We start from the raw sequence: 20140 nt of genomic DNA, 5'->3' as shown, positions 1-20140 counted from the left end.
TAATAGACTGCATTGAAAAAATGTCCTTAAAAATACGGTGATACTGGCTAAGAAACTGATTAAAGCATTGGAATATATACCAAAAATAATTATTCTGCTCTTTAATGTATAGTCAGTATAGATAGCTTAAAATTTTTTCCTTACTACAAAACATTATTTTGTTTTAATGCAAATATGTTATTGTTTACCCTTTAGGATATAACAGAAAATTATGATTCATAAAGGAAACTTTCAAACATTATAGAATTTCAATTATCATAGTATTCATACATTTTCAAATTTTTACTACTTTGAACAATATATAGTGAGCTGTTATTGATTTCTAATTTAATTCCATTTTTGTCAAAAACATGCTTTGTATGACTTGAGTCCATTTACCTATTTATCGAGACTTGTTTTATGGCCCAGAATATGGTATATGCTGGTAAGTGTCCCCTGTCCACCTAAGATGAATTTTACTGTCTTTGAGAAGAGTGTTCCAGAAGTGTAAATGAAATCAAGCAGGTTGATATGTTGTTTAGATAATCTATACCCTGTTGCTTTCCTGTGTTAGTTCTATCAATTACCAAGAGAGATATGTTGAAATATCTGATTGTAATTGTGGATTTGTCTGTCACTTTATTAATTTAACAGGTTTTTACTCACATACTTAGAAGCTGTATTATTAAGGGCATAATTTAGGTTTGTTCATTCCACTGGAGAACTGTATCCTTCATCATTATTATGACGTAACTTTCTTTATCCCTGATACAGTCTTTTTGTTGAAGTCACTTTGTTTTTAATATAGCCACTCCAGCTTTCTTTTGACTAGTGTTAGGATGGTATATATTTTTCCATCATTTTATTCTTAACCTATTAGTGCTTTTATATTTAAAGTATTACCTGTAGGTAGCACGTATTTGGGTCTGACTTTTAAAAAAACATCCAACCCGACAACCTTCTTAAGGTGTTAAACCTGTTACATTTAATGTGATTATTGGTAGAGTTAAGTTTGTTATCTTGCTATTTGTTTTCTGTCACAGTCAGGAATGAAAAGACATTTTACTCTTTATTATTCCATGTTTCCTCCTTATGTAGCATAGGAAACTACAAAAATCATTTTGAAAGTTAAATTTTGCTAGATTACAACAGTGAAATGGAGCTCTTCCTACAAAAAACAAGCCCCCTTTGGCATCTGTTTAGACTATTTTAAGAAAATGTGTTAATTATTCATCCTTCAAGATAAGGCAAGTAATTCTCTGTGTACTTTTTTATCCATTTCCATGCCATCCTGAATCACGTTTTTCTCTCCAGATAACAGGAAGATTGTCTTTAAGAATCAAGTATATTTGATTCTGAAATCTCTCATGTAAACCACACTTCCTCTTCTAGTAAAACCAACCTTTTTTTTTTTTTTTTGAGATGGAGTCTCGCTATGTCGCCAGGCTGGAGTGCAGTGGCGTGATCTCAGCTCACTGCAACCTCCGCCTCTCGGGTTCAAGCAATTCTCCTGCCTCAGCCCCCCGAGTAGCTGGGATTACAGGCGCCCGCCACCACGCCCAGGTAATTTTTGTATTTTTAGTAGAGACGAGGTTTCATCATGTTGGCCAGGATGGTCTCAAACTCCTGACCTCGTGATCTGCCCCCCTCGGCCTCCCAAAGTGCTGGGATTACAGGCGTGAGCCACCGCGCCCGGCCTCTCCAACCATTTCTTTAGTTCAAGTTTTTCAAATTTATCCTAAGTCCCTTCAAACAGCACAAAGTGGAAGCCTATGCTGGGATCTGAGACGAAGAGGTCAAAAATGCTACATCTTGACGTAATTTTACTTTAAATTCTTCTTTAAAAGTTCTGCTTATTTGCATTCTTCTGCGTGGAGAGAAAAGGTAATTTACACTGACTCACCGAGAAGAGCAACGCTTCTCTCAGACGGGGATCCTCGCCCGGGGCCGCAACCTCTGCACCCCACGGTCTGGAACTCCCACAAATCCATTAGGCTCGGCTCCCTTAGGAGCCTCCAGTGTATGCTGGGATCAACCTGAACTGACTAGAGCCCAAGGCTTCTGAGGCGCTTTCTGCTCAGGACTGCATTTCCCAGAGGCCACCGCACCGGAATTAACGGTTCCACTTCCGGCCTCCAGGGGTTGACGACTTAGCTGGGTAAGGTCTTCACGTCCTAAGAAGAAATCGGTGGCTAAGGGAGGTCTTCGTGGACTGGGACTCGAATCTGACCGACCCGGCAGTGCGGGTGGGCGAGAGCGAGTCGCTCAGAGGAACCCGGGGCGCAGACGGAATCTGCCAGATCCCTAGGCGTGCGTGTGCGCGGGCATCAGACGAGGGGGATTGTGTGATCTTGAGTGACGGAAGGGACTGTGTGAGTGTGTGCGTGAGGCCCTGTGCACAGGACCGGGAGGGCTTGTGGACGCAGTGCATTTTGCTGGGGCTGTGTGAGTGTCACTGTGCAGTGGTACTAGGCTCCTGCTGCTTCCTCCGTCTTTCCCCTTCAAAGCTGCGGAGGCTGCAGCAGAGGAATTGCCCCAGTAGGGAGGTCAGATATTGAGCCGAGAATGAAGCTTTGCATAAGAAGGCGCAGATCTGGACTCGGGGTGGGTATTTGAGAGCTGGAAGTGTCTCTTGAGAGTCCCCCAGGAGGGCAGCTACATGTTGAGAACCCAGCATCCCTTCAGATATCTGTCTCCAGGAACCAGCTTCGAATTCGGACCGATTCCTCCTTTTATTTCCTTCTCATTTCGTACGAAGTGAGGGCAGTTGTGGCCATGGAGGGTGCTTTCAAACTTAGTCTGCGCTCCAAGAAAAGCCTAGAGTCTCACGCTTGCCGTATCCTTTCCCAGTCGTACCATTATCCAAAAGAAGGACCGGTAGGAGGATGAGAGCGTTATTGCTGCACACTTAAGTCAAGGGTGAGTTTGTGCTTTGTATTTGTTTAAGACATGCGTTTTTGATTTCAGAGTATAGAAGTTCCTGCCAGGCGCCGTGTCTCACGCCTGTAATTCCAGCACTTTGAGAGGCCGAGGCGGGCGGATCACGAGGTCAGGAGATCGAGACCATCCTGGCTAACACGGTGAAACCCCGTCACTACTAAAAATACAACAACAAAAAAAATTAGCCTGGCGTGGTGGTGGGCGCCTGTAGTCTCAGCTGCTCAAAGGTTGAGGCAGAGGAGGTTGAGGCAGAAGAATGGCGTGAACCCGGCAGGCAGAGCTTGCAGTAAGCCGAGATCGCGCCACTGCACTCCAACCTGGGCGACGACAGAGCTAGACTCCGTCAAAAAAAAAAAAAAATAGAAGTTCCTGTAAATTTTTAGTGAATTTCAGGAGAATATGCAAATTAATTCTTGCCCCCTCCCATCGTGTCGCCCCCGCCCCGCCCTCTCCCCACTTTTACACTTAATATTCACAGAACCATTTGGCAAATCATTCACACCTTCCTGTGCGCTCTCTTCTAAGCTGGTATAAAAATAGTCCTCCAGAGGTTTATATTAACGCTTTATTTTAGACTCTGCTTTGGTAAGAAGATTAGTTTGTGGAATCGCACACCGGGTATCTGATTGTCTTTACAGGTCTCCTTTTCAAAGCAGGGAAGAATGGAGATGGTTGGGTGATTTCCTCTGTGAGGCTTTCAGGAGTTGGAAAGTGATTGCACAGAAATTGGTATCAAGAGTCAGGATTTGTTTGGGAGAGTCCATGAGATTATCATTGTAATTACTGCCAGATCTCTCTGAGGTTTGGCAATTCCACTTGCGTTTTGGGCTATTTGCGTGTGTGGACTGTGAGAGGCAGTACACTATTGTGGTTAAGAATAGGGGAGTGGCTCCAGAGTATCTGGGTTGGAATGTTTGTTCTGTCTGTTTCTGGTCTTCTCAGACTTGTAATGAACATTAGAATGAATGAATACTGTAAAGCCTCTTAGAGCAGTGCTAGGCATATAATAATAATGTTTAATGTTTTAAGTTTTGTTTTTGTGTGGCCATTTTAGGTCATTTCCCTTGACTGTCTATAGGACAGGAGCATTGGGAATGTGTAATTCATTGTGATTGCTGCTTGCATAGTAAGAAAATGAGTTGCTCAAATGATCTAGGACAGAAATTCTTTTTAAATTCACAGATAAAATTGTATGTATTTATCGTGTGCAACATGATGTTTTATATAGTATATGTACATTGTGGAATGATTAAATCTAGCTAATTAGCAATGCATTAGCTCACATAGTTATCATTTTTGTGGTGAGAATACTTAATAGCCACTCTCTTAGAATTTTTCAAGACTACAGAATAGTTATTAATTGTAGATACGCTGTTGTGTAATAGATTTCTTGAACTTATTTCTCTTATCTTCCTGAAATTTTATATCCTTTGACCAACATTTCCCCAACCAACACCTCCTTCCCTCCCTCACCCACATTACCCCCAACCTGTAAACAGCATTCTCTTCTCTAATTCTATGATAGCAACTTTTTTCTTTTTTTTTTTTTGAGAGAGTGTCTCACTCTGTTGCCCAGGTTGGAGTGCAGTGGCGCAATCTCAGTTCACTGCAACCTCTGCCTCCTGGGTTCAAGTGATTCTCCTGCCCCAGACTTCCAAGTAGTTGGGACTACAGGTGTGCGCCACCACACTCAGCTTATTTTTGTATTTTTAGTAGAGATGGGGTTTCGCCACGTTGGCCAGGGTGGTCTCGAACTCCGGACCTTAGTGATCCGCCTGTCTCGGCCTTCGCCTCTGCTTTTGAAAGTGCTGGATTACAGGTGTTAGCCACCGCATCTGGCCTATATAAACATTTTTTTAGATTCCACTGATGAGTGAGATCATGTGTCTTTCTGTGCCTGGCTTACTTCACTTAATATGATGTTTGCCAGGTTCATCCATGTTGTTGGGGATGACAGCATTTCCCTTTTTTTATAGCTAGTTTTCCATTGTATATATATGCCACATTTTCTTTATCCATTCATTGATAGACACTTAGGTTGATTCCATATCTTGGCTATTGTGAATAGTGCTGCAATAAAAATGGGTGTGCAGATGTCTCTTTGACATACAGATTTCATTTCCTTTGGATGTATACCCAGTAGTGGATTGCTGGATCATATGGTAGTTCTAGTTCTAATTTTTTTGAAGAACTTCCATACTGTTTTCCATAATGTCTGTGTCACTTTACATTCTCACCAACAGTGTGCAATGGTTCACATTTCTCTACGTTCTCACCAACATTTGTTAACTTAGGTCTTTTCAATAGCCACCCCAATACATATGAAGTGATATCTTATTGTAGGTTTAAATTTCATTTCCCTGATGATTAGTGATGTTGAGTATTTTTTCATACACTGTGGCCATTTATATGTCGTCTTTTGAGATGTGTTTATCAGGTCTTTTGCCCATTTTTTAATTGGGTTGTTTTCTTGCTGTTGAGTTCCTCACACATTTTGGATATTAACCCCTTATCAGATACATTATTGCAAATATTTTCTCTCATTCTGTAGGTAGTCTCTTCACTTTGCTGTGCAGAAGCTTTTTTAGCTTGATGTAATTTCATTTGTCTATGTTTGCTTTTGTTGCCTGTGCTTCTGACCTCATTTCCAAAAAAAAAATTATTGCTCAGGTCAATGTCATGGAGCTTTCCCCATATTTTTTTTCTATTTGTTTCATAGTTTGGGATCTTACATTTAAATCTTTAATCCATTTAGAGTTGATTTTTGTATAATGGTTTGAGAAAAGGGTCTAATTTCATTCTTCTGTGTATGACTACCCAGTTTTTACAACAGTATATATTGAAGAGACTGTCTTTTCCTTATTGTATGTTCTCGGTACCTGTCTCAAAAATCAGTTGGTTGTAAACACATGAATTTATTCTGGGGCGTTCTATTCTGTTCCGTTTGCCTAGGTGTCTGTTTTTATGTCAGTACCAGGCTGTTTTGGTTACTGTAGCTTTGTAGTATATATTGAAGTCAGGTAGTTTGATGCCTCCACTTTGTTCTTTTTGCTCCAGACTGCTTTGACTATTTGGGGTCTTTTGTGGTCCTATACAAATTTTAGGATTTTTTTTTTTTTTTTCTATTTCTGTAAAGAATGTAGGACTAGGCCGGGCGCGGTGGCTCAAGCCTGTAATCCCAGCACTTTGGGAGGCCGAGACGGGCGGATCATGAGGTCAGGAGATCGAGACCATCCTGGCTAATACGGTGAAACCCCGTCTCTACTAAAAAATACAAAAAACTAGCCGGGCAAAGTGGCGGGTGCCTGTAGTCCCAGCTACTCGGGAGGCTGAGGCAGGAGAATGGCGTGAACCCGAGAGGAGGAGCTTGCAGTGAGCTGAGATCCGGCCACTGCACTCCAGCCTGGGTGACAGAGCAAGACTCCGTCTCAAAAAAAAAAAAAAAAAAAAAAAAAAAAAAAAAGAATGTAGGACTGAAATTCTTAACCTGAGTTCCTGTAACTCCACTTACGCTCTTGGGGACCACAAAGCTCTTGAAATAATATATTGAAGTACTATGGAAATGTATCAATGTAGAGGGAGAAATAGTATATCATATCAAGACTATCAAAACTGTATGTGACCCATGAGGCTTGGATCCATTGATCTAGATGGAACATTGATTCTCAGCAGGGATGATGTTTAAGAACTTTTGGGCCGGGCGCGGTGGCTCAAGCCTGTAATCCCAGCACTTTGGGAGGCTGAGACGGGTGGATCACGAGGTCAGGAGATCGAGACCATCCTGGCTAACACGGTGAAACCCCGTCTCTACTAAAAAATACAAAAAACTAGTCGGGCGAGGTGGCGGGCGCCTGTAGTCCCAGTTACTCGGGAGGCTGAGGCGGGAGAATGGTGTGAACCCGGGAGGCGGAGCTTGCTGTGAGCTGAGATCCGGCCACTGCACTCCAGCCTGGGCGACAGAGCAAGACTCCGTCTCAAAAAAAAAAAACAAAAAAAACAAAAAAAAAAAACTTTTGGTTGTCACACTGTGGGGGAGGTGCTACTTAGATTTAGTGGACAGAGGTCAGGGATGCTGCTGAACATTGTACCGTGCATAGGATAACCTTCCCCACAGCCCCAACAAAGGATTATACACCACAATATGTCAATAGTGCCTAGGGTGAAAAACCTTAGTCTAGAATCAAAAGACTGTGATACCTGGAATGACACTGTAAATGATCTCATATAAACTAAGTGTCCTGTAATATGGAAATCACTAAGCAAATTATACTAGACTCAAGTGATAGAGTATTATGCAGCTAATAAAATGATGTCTATAAAGAATTATGGAAAGAAATATTTGATATGCCATTAAGCAGTATTCATGCTATGAACAATAATGCTCACGAAAATGTTACATGTATATGAATCCCATATACTAAGATAGGGTTTTTGTAAGGCATTCTGTAGGAATTATATACAAAGTGGTATTTTAATGAGTTATTTGGTGAAGAAGGGAACCCAACCAAGCATGATGATGTATATTCCACAGATTTTCTCATGTAGTTTCCAGATGCCACGTATCTGCATTGTGTTCATTCAGAGAAGAGTCTTGATAATGAAAATGTCTAATTATATTGGTGAGATACAGCTAAAGGATGTCAGAACTAGCTGATGTTATTTGTCATAGTCACATTAATATTTTCTGTTGATCCTCATGACAGGCTCAGTTTTTTGTTTTTTATGATTAAAAGTACTCTCTGATAACTCCGTTTTATTTTTATTTTTGAATTCGGATGTAGAAATATGACCATCATTAATGCATACAAGACATTGATTGGGGACTTGTAGGCAATTTTTTGTTTTAGAAATTGTGCTAACATACATAGAAAAACATAGACATCTTAGTGTTGGTCAAGAATTGGGAAATAATGGATGCAAACTTATTACATAAAAACAAGAGCTCAGTAGAGTTTCCTTTTTTTGTCCCCAAGTTGAAAGGAAGATGTCTAAATAAAAGGTGTCTTTCATCTAATTTGGAGAACAATTTCCTCACAGGAAAAAAAAATGTGTATGTACATTTAAATATGTACATATACAGATACATACACGTGTGTGTGTGTGTATATATATATGTGTGTATGTGAGAGAATATAATTATATATTCCAACTTAATGCCTGGGCATAGTCACAATTATGAAGTACTCTTAAGCAAAAAGAAGAAAATTGGGGCTACAACACAGAGATAAGTACTGTTAGCATGCATACACCTGTCTAAATTTTTTTCTATTGATGTCTGTTAGTCTCTTACTTAATATTTATACATATATTTTACAAATGTAATCATATTGTCTATCCTGCTTTGTAACCTGATTTTTCTGTTAATTGTATGTCTAGAACATTTAATGATTACTTCGTATTCTATTACATGGCTATTCTGAACTGTACTTAACCAGCTGGCTTTTGGTGAGCTCAGAATGCTGAACACTGCCCATGCAATTCTGTCTATATCCTTTCCAGTTCTCATGCCTTGCCCCACTGCACCCAATCCTGAGTTCACAGAGAGGTTCTGGATTGGAGACGCAATCCCTTCTCAGCTCTGAAAGGTGGGGCTAGGGGAGGAGGATTGCTTACAGCAGGATCAGAGGCCCAGTCCTAAGCCAAGATAGGTATCCCCAGACTGGAGGACTGGCTGGAAGCCCTCCTGCTAGAGTGTCTTTTGAGCAACTTCAAGGCTGAAATGCCTGTGCTGGGCAATCATGCTTCTGCCGCAGGTTCCCTGGGATGTAGGCGAGAGCTTGGTTTCATCCACACTCCACCTGTTCACTGCCAGTTTATTTGTGAGAGAGTGTGTGTAGGGGAAAAGGGAGTGATGTGGGAGGCGGGGAAGTGTGCGTGTTAACAGGAGTAGTTGAGAAATAGGAATGGAGAATAAAATAGTTATTTGCTCTAGTGCTTTGGGACAGAGCTTGACTTATGGCCTTTTGTTTCTTGTTGTTTTCCAGGGAAGAAGCCCGAGGAAGATTGACCAATTTTGTAATTCTAGAAACATGGTCCATGTAAGTTGGTAGTTCTCTCTTCTTCTTGAAATACGGTGACTTTCAGGTTAGGTGACTTATTATTTCACCTGAAGCTTCTTACCTAAGGATCAACACCTTTTTTTTTTTTTTTTTTTTTTTTGAGATGGAGTCTTGCTCTTTCACCCAGGCTGGAGTGCAGTGGCGTGATCTCGGCTCACTGCAACATCCGCCTCCCGGGTTCAAGCGATTCTCTTGCCTCAGCCTCCTGAGTAGCTGGGACTACAGGCGCCTGCCACCACTCCCGGCTAATTTTTTGTATTTTTAGTGGAGATGGGGTTTCACCATGTTGGCCAGGATGGTCTCGATCTCCTGACCTCGTGATCCCCCTGCCTCGGCCTCCCAAAGTGCTGGAATTACTGGTGTGAGCCACTGCGCCCGGCCAGCATCCACGATCTTACACCCCAGTTTGTCCCATTACAGTGAAGGTTGGTGACCAAAAAATAAAGGTCAGCGCTCTTCCTATTGATACCTCTGTTTTCCCACTGGCTTTGATGTTTTCTTTGAGCTGGTTATTCAGTCTGTGCTCTGAGCTCAGTCCTTGGTCAGAAAGAATGTTGGAACAGTGGAGGAGTCGGTCCCCACAGGGACACACGGTCTTGTGCGTTTGATAAGTTACAGATGATTGTTGCATTTGACCACACTTGGGAACACCTTGAAACTTCTCCACAGACTGGAGCTTTCCAGGTAGCTAAGGTCGAATTCCGTAGCGAGTGGCCTCAGTCTGCAAGTGTGACAAGGTGATCTGCTTTATGAGGCTTTTAAGAAAGTGATCAGTGAGGACAGTGGGCAGTAACGGAGATTATTCAGAGCATGAGTGGTAGGTGATTACAGATTCTCTGAATTGGGGAAAAGCTTAGAGACTCTGACCATCTTAAATGTATAAATAGAAAACAATGACTAAATCTAATATGTTAGTTATTTTGAATTTCAGGCAGCTTATAAAAATCAGTTGTCATTGACAAGAAAAAATCCTTTTGCTATCATCGGATACCACAATGAGCTTGAGGATTAAGGGCATTCAGTTGTATGCAACTACCTTTTTTTTTTTTTTTTTTTTTTTTTTTTTGAGACAGGGTCTCACTCAGTAGCTCAGGCTGGACTGCAGTAATGCCATCACACTTCACTGCAGCATTGAACTCCCAGGTTCAAGCGATACTTCCACTTCAGCTTCCCAAGTAGCTGGGACTACACGCACATGCCACCACGACAGTTATTTCTTTCTTTCTTTTTTTTTTTTTTTTTGCAGGGAGTGCATCTTGTTATGTTGCCCAGGCTGTTTGCAAACTCCTGGGCTCAAGCGGTCCTTCCATCTTGGTCTCCCAAAGTGCTGGTATAGCAGGCCTGAGCCACCATGCCAGGCCAGCAGCAGGATTCTTGAAGAATGTGTAGGCACTCCGCAATTTTCCATATTGCTCCTTTATTGCAGTTTAATCCTTCACTTCCTCTCCTTTCGTCTTGAAACAATTTTCTTCAATTTCACCATAATACATGTGTTTGTGGTTTCAGGGATCAGTGACATTCAGAGATGTGGCCATTGACTTCTCTCAGGAGGAGTGGGAGTGCCTGCAGCCTGATCAGAGGACCTTGTACAGGGATGTGATGTTGGAGAACTACAGCCACCTGATCTCACTGGGTAAGGTCATCTGCCCCAGTTAATTTAGCATCTGTTCTCTGGAATATCAGCTTTCTTCACCATGAATTTTAGGGCTGTGTTTTAAGAGGTAGTTGGATTCCTTCTTCTTATTCCCAAAGGAATGGATTGAGATTTGTTGGGTTGAAAATAGGCACCTCCCTGGAGCCCCTGCATCTTGCCTACTCCACAGTGGCCTCCTCCATGATGCTGGTCGTCTCTGTAATCCCCTCTGTCGCTTCATGACCATGGGGCTGAATTTGAAATCTTGTATATTCGTTGAATGATATTGTTCAAGAACCGGGTTTCATATTATGTTTGACCTCAGAATTACTGTAGATTTTCTTGTTTGTTTTTGTTTTTCTGGCCCACCTATAAGGAGAAGAGTGTGTTGAGTTTTTCTATCAAAAGAGCCTCTATGATTGCTTGAGCCTGGGAGGTCAAGGCTGCAGAGAGCCGTGGTCATGCCACTGTACTTTAGCCTGGGCAACAGAGCAAGACACTGTCTCAAAAAACAAAACAAAACAAAAGCCTCAACAATTTACATATTGGGTTGACAGAATTCATTTAGCACTAAAGTCAATGTATTCCATTTCCGTCAACAAACATTCTGTTACTTGTTTTGTAGTTGAAAGTTTCAGGCCATGAAATGTATGCTTTTCTGTGGGGTGAAAATTCTTAAAATGAGCTGTAAGTGTCTAAGGATGCAAAATAAATAATGACAATAAGCATAATAATTGTTAACTTTGTGCTACTACATATCAGTGAATGTTAGAAGTATTTTACATATATTATCTTATTTAATATTAGTATCAATCCTATAAAACAGGTATTATTATCATTCCTGTTTTAGAGTTGGGAAAACTGAAGGACAGAGAGTTCAAGTGACTTGCTTAATGTCACAGTACTAGTGGATGGCAGAGACAGGATTTCAACCAGGTAATCTGGCTTGAAGGTTCCTGCTGTCAACCACTAAATTATACCTCCTCTTGAAGGATAAGTTTCTATTAGTTTAAATGAAAGTCCTTTTTTTTTTTTTTTTTTTTTGAGATGGAGTCTTGCTCTGTTGCCCAGGCTGGAGTGCAGTGGCACGATCTTGGCTCCCTGCAAGCTCCACCTCCCGGGTTCACGCCATTCTTCTGCCTCAGCCTCCCGAGTAGCTGGGACCACAGGTGCCCACCACCACGCCCAGCTAATTTTTTGTATTTTTAGTAGAGACGGGGTTTCATTTGGTGTTAGCCAGGATGGTCTCGATCTCCTGACCTTGTGATCCACCCGCCCCGGCCTCCCAAAGTGCTGGGATTACAGGTGTGAGCCACCACGCCCGGCCCTTTTTTTTTTTCAAACATAGTCGATCCCTTACTCAATCCTCTCTTATCTGGAGTCTCTTCTCAATATTGTTTAGGCTTGTAATTTATTATAAGTTTAACTAGGTCTCAGAGTTTCAAAAAAATGTTTATATTAAAAAAAATTCTACACGTGTTATTTCTTTTAAGCAGGAAGTTCCATTTCTAAGCCAGATGTGATTATGTTACTAGAGCAAGAGAAAGAGCCCTGGATTGTTGTAAGGAAAGAAACAAGCAGATGGTATCCAGGTAAGTGAGAGCAAAGCAGGCAGGGGGAAGCCATCATTGTCCTGGACAGCCCACGTGCTCAGACAGGAGTCACATCCCTGAGATGTGGTTTGGAAAACTTTCTTCAATGACCCAAGGTCCCCCCGTTGGATAAAAATGCCCAAGACCTGGCAAGGAAATAAGATCACTATAGGAGCTATCCCCAAGGAACTTCATCATTTACTAATCACCTAATTTCTGGTGTTTTCTTCCTCTTTTAATGGAGTGAGTTTCCTCTTTCTTTCCCAGCGTAAACTTTAAACAGTTTTTAAAATTATTTTGTAAGAGACAGCATCTTGCTATGTTGCCCTGGCTGATCTTGAACTCTAGGCCTCAAGTAGTCTTCCTGCCTCAACCTCCCAAGTATCTGATATTACAGGCATGAGCCAATGCTTCTGGCCCCCAGTGTACACTCTCCTGGTCCCCAGTGTAAACTTTTAACACGTATTTTGGATCCAGCTACTTTCCAACTCTGCTATTGCATTTAGATTTCTATATGTGTTTTCACTAAGAAATGTGTTCATATTCAGTAATTATGTATTGAGTGTACATTCCTAGAAGGCATGTGCTTGGCTCTGTCAGTACTGTAATGTACAGGTAATGAACAAGACAGAAAGTCACTGCTGTCATGGACTTTACCAGCAGTTTGTGAGACATGCCTCAAACAAGTAAGCAAATGAATATATAAGGAATGCCAGAGAATTGTACTATTAGGACAAGGAAATAGGAGTGATGGAGTGAAATGGCAGAACTTGGGTGCTCAGGGTGCCTGTGTTGAAGTGGGCATGCTTGCATAGAGATGGGAAGTAAGGGTTCAAGTTGTGTGTCCAGGTGAGAGTATTCTAGTCAGACTGAGCAGGTAACACGAAGGTGGAGTAAGTGATGGAACAGCAGGAAGAGAGGTCTGAGAGTTAGGCCGGAGTCGTATCATACAGGGTTTTTGACTATCATTGTGAGGATTGTGGGAAGTTCTTCAAGAGTTATTTATTCATTTTTAATTGATACCCAATATTTGTACATATTTATGGGATACACATTATGTTTTGTTATAGGTATAGAATGTGTCATGAGCAAGTGTCAGGGTATTTGAGGTATCCATCAAATCCACCAGAGGAGTGTTTATCATTTTTTTGTGATAGGAACATTTCAAGTCTTCTTCTAGCTATTTTGAAATATACAATACATTATTGTTAATTAGAGTCACTCTACTCTGCTAATGAACATTAGAAGTCATTCCTTCTATTTACCTATATGTTTGTAACATTAACCAACTCCTCTTCATCCCCCACCCCTCACCACACACCCTTCCCAACCTCTGGTTTCTATCATTCTGTTCTCTACCTCTGTGAGATCTTTTTTCAGCCTCCAGATATGAATGAGAACATATGATATTTGTCTTTCTTTCTTTTTTTTTTTTGAGACAGAGCCTCGCTCTTGTCGCCCAGGCTGGAATGCAGTGGTGCAATCTTGGCCCACTGCAACCTCTGCCTCCCGGGTTCAAGCAATTCTCCTGCCTCAGCCTCCTGAGTAACTGGGATTACAGGCACCTGCCAGCATGCCTGGCTAATTTTTGTATTTTTAATAGAGACAGGGTTTCACCACGTTGGCCAGGCTGGTCTCAAACTCCTGACCTCAGGTGATCCACCCATCTCGGCCTCCCAAATTGCTGGGATTACAGGCGTGAGCCACTGCACCTGGTCTGATATTGTCTTTCTGACCTCCGATTCCCTCCATGTTGCTGCAAATGACATGATTTCATTTTTTAAAAGTCTGAATAGTATTCCATTGTGTATATATCACATTTTCTTTATCTGTTTGTCTGTTGGGCGACACTTAGGTTGATTCCATACCTTTGGTATTGTGAATAATGCTACAATCATACAAGTGCAGGTATCATTTTGATATACTGATTTCTCTTCCTATGGATCAATACCCAGTAGTGGGATTGTTGGATCATATGGTAGTTCTATTTTTAGTTTTTTGAGAGATCTGCATGCTGTTTTCCATAGTGATTGTACTAATTTATATCCCACCAACAGTATATAAGAGTTCCCTTTTTCCCTCATCCTCTCAGGTATGTTATTTTTTGTCTTTTAAATTGTAGCCATTCTGACTGGGGTAAGATGATATTTCATTGTGGTTTTGATTTGCATTTCTCCCTGATGAATAGTGGTGTTAAGCATTTTATCATATTCTCTTGGCTGTTTGTATGTCTTCTTTTGAGTAATGTCTATTCATATAATTTGCCCACTTTTTTAATTGGAGGTTTTTTTTTGCTGTTATTTCATTTTCTTGTATATTCTATATATTAGTCCTTTGTCAGAGAAATAGCTTGGAGATGATTTCTCTCGTTTGTCTATTCACTCTGTATATAGTTTCCTTTGCTGTGCAGAAGCTTTTTAGTTTAGTATAGTCCCATAGCAGTGAGCTATGATCATGCCACTGCACTATAGCCTGTGCAACAGACAGAGACCCTGTCTCTTAAAAATAATAATAATAATAATACAGGCTGGGCTCAATGGCTCACACCTATAATCCCAGCACTTTGGGAGGCCACCCACCTGATGTTAGGCGTTCCAGACCAGCCTGGCCAACATTGCGAAACCCCATCTCTACTAAAAATACAAAAATTAGCCAGGCGTGGTGGCGCACTTATAATCCCAGCTACTCTGGAGGCTGAGGCAAGAGAATCACTTGAACCCAGGAGGTGGAGGTTGCAGCGAGCCAAGATTGTGCCATTGCACTGCAGCCTGGGAGATAAGAGTGAAACTTCATCCCAAAAAACAAACAAACAAAAAACAGTTTTTTTCACTAAAAATTCTGATTCTGTACATCTGAGTTGCTTGAATATCAATATCTTTATTAAGTTCACCAAATGGTTTTGATTCACACTTAAATTTGACAGTTAACCTGTTCCCTTATGTATACCACCATCTTACATAGACTTTCTTCATTATTGGCACCCTTTTTCTTTTTCAGATCCCTTCCCTGAAAGTATTATATTTTATACTTTGGCCATTTGTTTAATGGATTTTGTATGCATGTGTGTTATAGGAAAATAAATATGTTTGCCTTCTTCATTTCTTTCAGATCTGGAGTCAAAACATGGACCTGAAAAAATATCTCCAGAAAATGATATTTTTGAAATAAATTTACCCAAACATGTTATAAAGCAAATAAGTAAAACACTTGGCCTTGAGGCCTTTTATTTTAGAAATGACTCAGAATATAGAAGTAGATTTGAGGGACTACAGGGACATCAAGAAGGATATATCAATCAGAAGATCATCAGCTATGAAGAAATGCCTACTTATGCTTCTCTTATTTATAATACACATAAACCCTATGAATGTAAGGAATGTGGGAAACACTTTAGTCGTGGTTCAAATCTTATTCAGCATCAGAGTATTCATACTGGAGAGAAAACCTATAAATGCAAAGAATGTGGGAAAGCCTTTCAACTTCACATACAACTTACTCGACATCAGAAATTTCATACTGGTGAGAAACCTTTTGAATGTAAGGAATGTGGAAAAGCCTTTAGCCTTTCCACCCAGCTTAATCGCCATAAGAACATTCACACAGGTGAGAAACTGTTTGAATGTAAGGAATGTGGGAAGTCCTTTAATCGTAGCTCAAACCTTACTCAGCATCAAAGTATTCATGCTGGTGTAAAACCACATCAATGTAAGGAGTGTGGGAAAGCCTTTAATCGTGGTTCAAATCTTATTCAGCATCAAAAAATTCATTCCAATGAGAAACCCTTTGTATGTAGGGAATGTGGGATGACCTTTCGATATCATTACCAACTTATTGAACATTGCCGAATTCATACTGGCGAGAAACCCTTTGAATGTAAAGAATGCAGAAAGGCCTTTACTCTTCTGACAAAGCTTGTTCGACATCAGAAGATTCATATTGGTGAGAAGCCCTTTGAATGTAGGGAATGCGGGAAGGCTTTTAGTCTTCTCAATCAGCTTAATCGCCATAAGAACATTCACACAGGTGAAAAACCATTTGAATGTAAAGAATGTGGGAAGTCCTTTAATCGTAGTTCAAACCTTATTCAACATCAGAGTATTCATGCTGGTGTAAAACCATATCAATGTAAGGAGTGTGGGAAAGGCTTTAATCGTGGTGCAAATCTTATTCAGCATCAAAAAATTCATTCCAATGAGAAACCCTTTGTATGTAGGGAATGTGAGATGGCCTTTAGATATCATTACCAACTTATTCAACATTGCCAAATTCATACTGGTGGGAAGCCCTTTGAATGTAAAGAATGTGGGAAGGCCTTTAGTCTTCTGACACAGCTTGCTCGACATAAGAACATTCATAGTGGTGAGAAACCATTTGAATGTAAAGACTGTGGGAAGGCCTTCAATCGTGGCTCGAATCTTGTTCAACATCAGAGTATTCATACTGGTGAGAAGCCCTATGAATGTAAGGAGTGTGGGAAGACTTTTAGGCTTCACCTACAACTTTCTCAGCATGAGAAAACTCATACAGGTGAGAAACCCTTTGAATGTAAGGAATGTGGGAAATTCTTCCGTCGTGGTTCAAATCTTAATCAACATCGAAGTATTCATACTGGAAAGAAACCCTTTGAATGTAAGGAATGTGGAAAAGCCTTTCGACTTCATATGCACCTTATTCGACATCAGAAATTTCATACTGGTGAGAAGCCCTTTGAATGTAAGGAATGTGGCAAGGCCTTCAGTCTTCACACCCAGCTTAATCGCCATAAGAACATTCACACAGGTGAGAAGCCATTTGAATGTAAAGAATGTGGGAAGTCCTTTAATCGTGTCTCGAACCTTGTTCAACATCAGAGTATTCATGCTGGTGTAAAACCATATGAATGTAAGGAGTGTGGGAAAGTCTTTAATCGTGGTTCAAACCTTATTCAGCATCAGAAAATTCATTCCAGTGAGAAACCCTTTGTATGTAAGGAGTGTAGGAAGACCTTTAGATATCATTACCAGCTTATTGAACATTACCAAATTCATACTGGTGAGAAACCCTTTGAATGTAAAGAATGTGGAAAGGCCTTTAGTCTTCTGACACAGCTTGCTGGACATCAGATCATTCATAATGGTGAGAAGCCATTTAAATGTAAGGAGTGTGGGAAGGCCTTTAATCATGGCTCAAACCTTGTTCAACCTCGGAGTGTTTATAATGGTGAGAAACCCTATGAATGTAAGGAGTGTGGGAAGGCTTTTAGACTTCACCTACAACTTTCTCTGCATCAAAAACTTGTACAGGTGAGAAACCCTTTGAATGTAAGAAATGTGGGACAGCCTTCAGACATCAGTAGCAACTTATTGAACATCAGAAAATTCATACTTGGGTGAAAACCTTTGAATGTAAGGAATGTGGGAAGGCCTTTCAATATAATTACCAATTTCGTGGACATCATAGATTTCATATTCGTGAGAACCCTTATGAATGTCAAGGATGTGGAAAATGCATTACCAGTGGTAGAAACCTTAGAGTACATCAGAGAATTCATACTGGTAAGAAACCATATCAATGTGAAGAATGTGGGAAAGCCTTTAGTCATAGTTCAAACCTATGAAACATATTAAAATCCATACTGATGAGAAACTCTATGAATGTAATGAATGTGAAAAGGCCTTTAGCAGTAATTATGAACTTACTGTACATCTGAGAATCCATACTGCTGAGAAACCCTGTGAGTGTAAAGAATGTGGAAAACTTTTGGATTTAGCTTAGTCTTTACTGCACATCAAAGAATTCATACTAGTATGAACCATATGAATGTAAAGAATGTGGAAAGACCTTTACTTGTAGCTCAAGCCTTGTTCAACATGTTAAAATTCATACTGGTGAGCGACCCTGTGAATGTAAAGGATATGGGAAGACCTTTAGACTTAGTTCAGTCCTTTCTGCACATCACAGAATTCATACTGGCATGAAACCCTATGAATGTAAAGAATGTGAGCAAACCCTTACTGTGAATGATCTGCTTACTCAACATCAAAAAATTCATAATAGAAGTTTTATGAATATAAGGAGTGTAGATAAGCCTTCACTGTGTATGAAAAATTTGCCCAACACCAGAGAATTCATATTGATGAGAAATCCTGTGAACATAAAAGAATGTGTGATGAACTTTCACTGTGGCCTGGGATTTGCTCAACATCAGAGTATTCATACTGCTGAGAACTCCTTTGAGTGTAAGGAATGTGGGATGTTTTATAGCCACACTAAATGACTTAAGAGTTCAAAGGAGGTAATTTTGGTGAAAAGTTATTGATGTGAGGAATGTAGAGTAGCTGCCATGTTCACAGTTTACTGCCCATGAAATATTTTACTGGATACAGGCATACTTGCTTAGTTGTGCATTGCAGTTACTGGATTTTATGTACATTGAAGGTCTGCAGCAACCTTGCAGTGAACAAGTCTATCAGCACCATTTTCCAAACAGCACGTGCACATTTCATGTCTTTGTGTCACACTTTGGTAGTTTTCATAATATTTCAAACTTTTTTTATTGTTAATATGTATTATGGTGATCTGTGACCAGTGTTTTTTGATGTTACTAGTGTAATTGGGGATACCACAAATCCTGCCCATAAAATATGGTGAACCTAGTTGATAACTGTTGCGGGTTTGGAAAGAATAGTAAAATATACACCCATATCCCCCCACCTAGATTCAAAATTGTTAACAATTTGCCACATTTATTTTTTGTATATTTGTTGTACCATTGAGAATAAGTTTTACACCACTGAGAATAAGTTTTAGACATCATGACACTTTACCACTTGTTACATCAGCATGTGTGTTACCCAAACATAAAGACAATATCATATAACCATAGTACCATAATTACCCTTAAGGAAAATATTCATAATTCTATAATATCATTCCATCTTCAGATTTCTTCATTGACTGGCAAACCATCTTTTACAGCTATTCATTTTCTAAGGAGAATCCATTGCAGATTCTGCATTGCATTTGGTTATCTCTCTTTAGTGTATTGTAGCATGGAAACCCCATGAAGGTATGCTCTCAAATTATGGTGGGTATCAGAATCACCTGTGGAACTTAGTAAACCTAGAGAAGTGTAGCCCTAGCTTATAAGCCTGGGCCTCTGTTTTTTATTATTTCTCCAGGTTTTGTGACTGTGATACCAACCAGAGTTAGAGAGCCACTGGTCTAGAACATTTCTCCTCATTTAAAACAAAATACATTGATTTGAGTAGGTCAGAAATGTTGTCGGCTACGTGTTTTGATTTCTTTCTTTATAGTGTCATTTAACCTTGTTCTTGGTTGTATTTTCTGTACAAGGGAATGTAAGTCCAGAGGCTTTCTTAGGTCTAGATTAAACATTTTGGGGAAGAATACTTTGTAGGTTATTTGTATGTCATATTGTACTGTCAGAAAACATTTACGTACAGGTCCTTGCATTAGTGAAACTAGGGATGATCATTTGGGTAAGCTGGTAACTGCCATAAGTCCATTGTAAAGATTTGGTTTGTAGTGGGTAAGTAATCTATGGAGAGATATTGTCATCTCTGAAAATTTATAGTCATGTGTATTTAAGCCCTGGATTGAATACAAAATGAAATTTGAAATAGACTATTGAGAAATGAATGCCATTAAAGTGTCAACATAATTCAACTTGTGTGATATGGCTGACACTGTACTCAGTACAAAACTGGCACCCTTCGGATTATGCAGGGAGCCAAGATTGTCTGGAACCTTTTTTTTTGTTCAGCATTTATACCAGCACCTATCCCATGGCTGGTACATGAGCTATTGATAAACTTTGAAAAATAAAAAACCCTTTAAATCAAGCTGTAAAACATGATACCATTGGGCTGGGAGCAGTGGCTCACACCTGTAATCCCAGCACTTTGGGAGGCCAAGGTGGGCAGATCACCTGAGGT

At 40.3% G+C, this 20140-nt stretch overlaps 1 protein-coding gene across 5 annotated transcripts; it reads left to right on the top strand.

Annotated features, from left to right (window-relative positions):
• The first annotated feature begins 1443 nt into the window (after window positions 1-1443).
• On the top strand, window positions 1444-18760 carry ZNF780B (zinc finger protein 780B). 5 transcript variants are annotated; one of them, XM_050768912.1, is made up of 6 exons: window positions 1458-2137; window positions 2830-2898; window positions 8904-8957; window positions 10485-10611; window positions 12108-12203; window positions 15312-18760. In XM_050768912.1, the coding sequence occupies exons 3-6, from the start codon at window positions 8949-8951 to the stop codon at window positions 17573-17575; spliced, it is 2496 nt and encodes an 831-aa protein (XP_050624869.1). In that variant the 5' UTR covers window positions 1458-2137; window positions 2830-2898; window positions 8904-8948; the 3' UTR covers window positions 17576-18760. The 5 variants fall into 5 exon arrangements, with proteins under 5 accessions (XP_050624870.1, XP_050624868.1, XP_050624869.1 ...); XM_050768909.1 differs by having other exon boundaries at window positions 1459-2137; window positions 12105-12203; XM_050768910.1 differs by having other exon boundaries at window positions 2115-2225; window positions 12105-12203.
• The last annotated feature ends 1380 nt before the right edge of the window (window positions 18761-20140 follow it).

The sequence above is a fragment of the Macaca thibetana genome, chromosome 19, assembly GCF_024542745.1.
Source record: "Macaca thibetana thibetana isolate TM-01 chromosome 19, ASM2454274v1, whole genome shotgun sequence".
Lineage (NCBI taxonomy): Eukaryota > Metazoa > Chordata > Mammalia > Primates > Cercopithecidae > Macaca > Macaca thibetana.
Note: the sequence above shows the minus strand (reverse complement) of the source record. Positions and strands in the feature narration are given on the sequence as shown.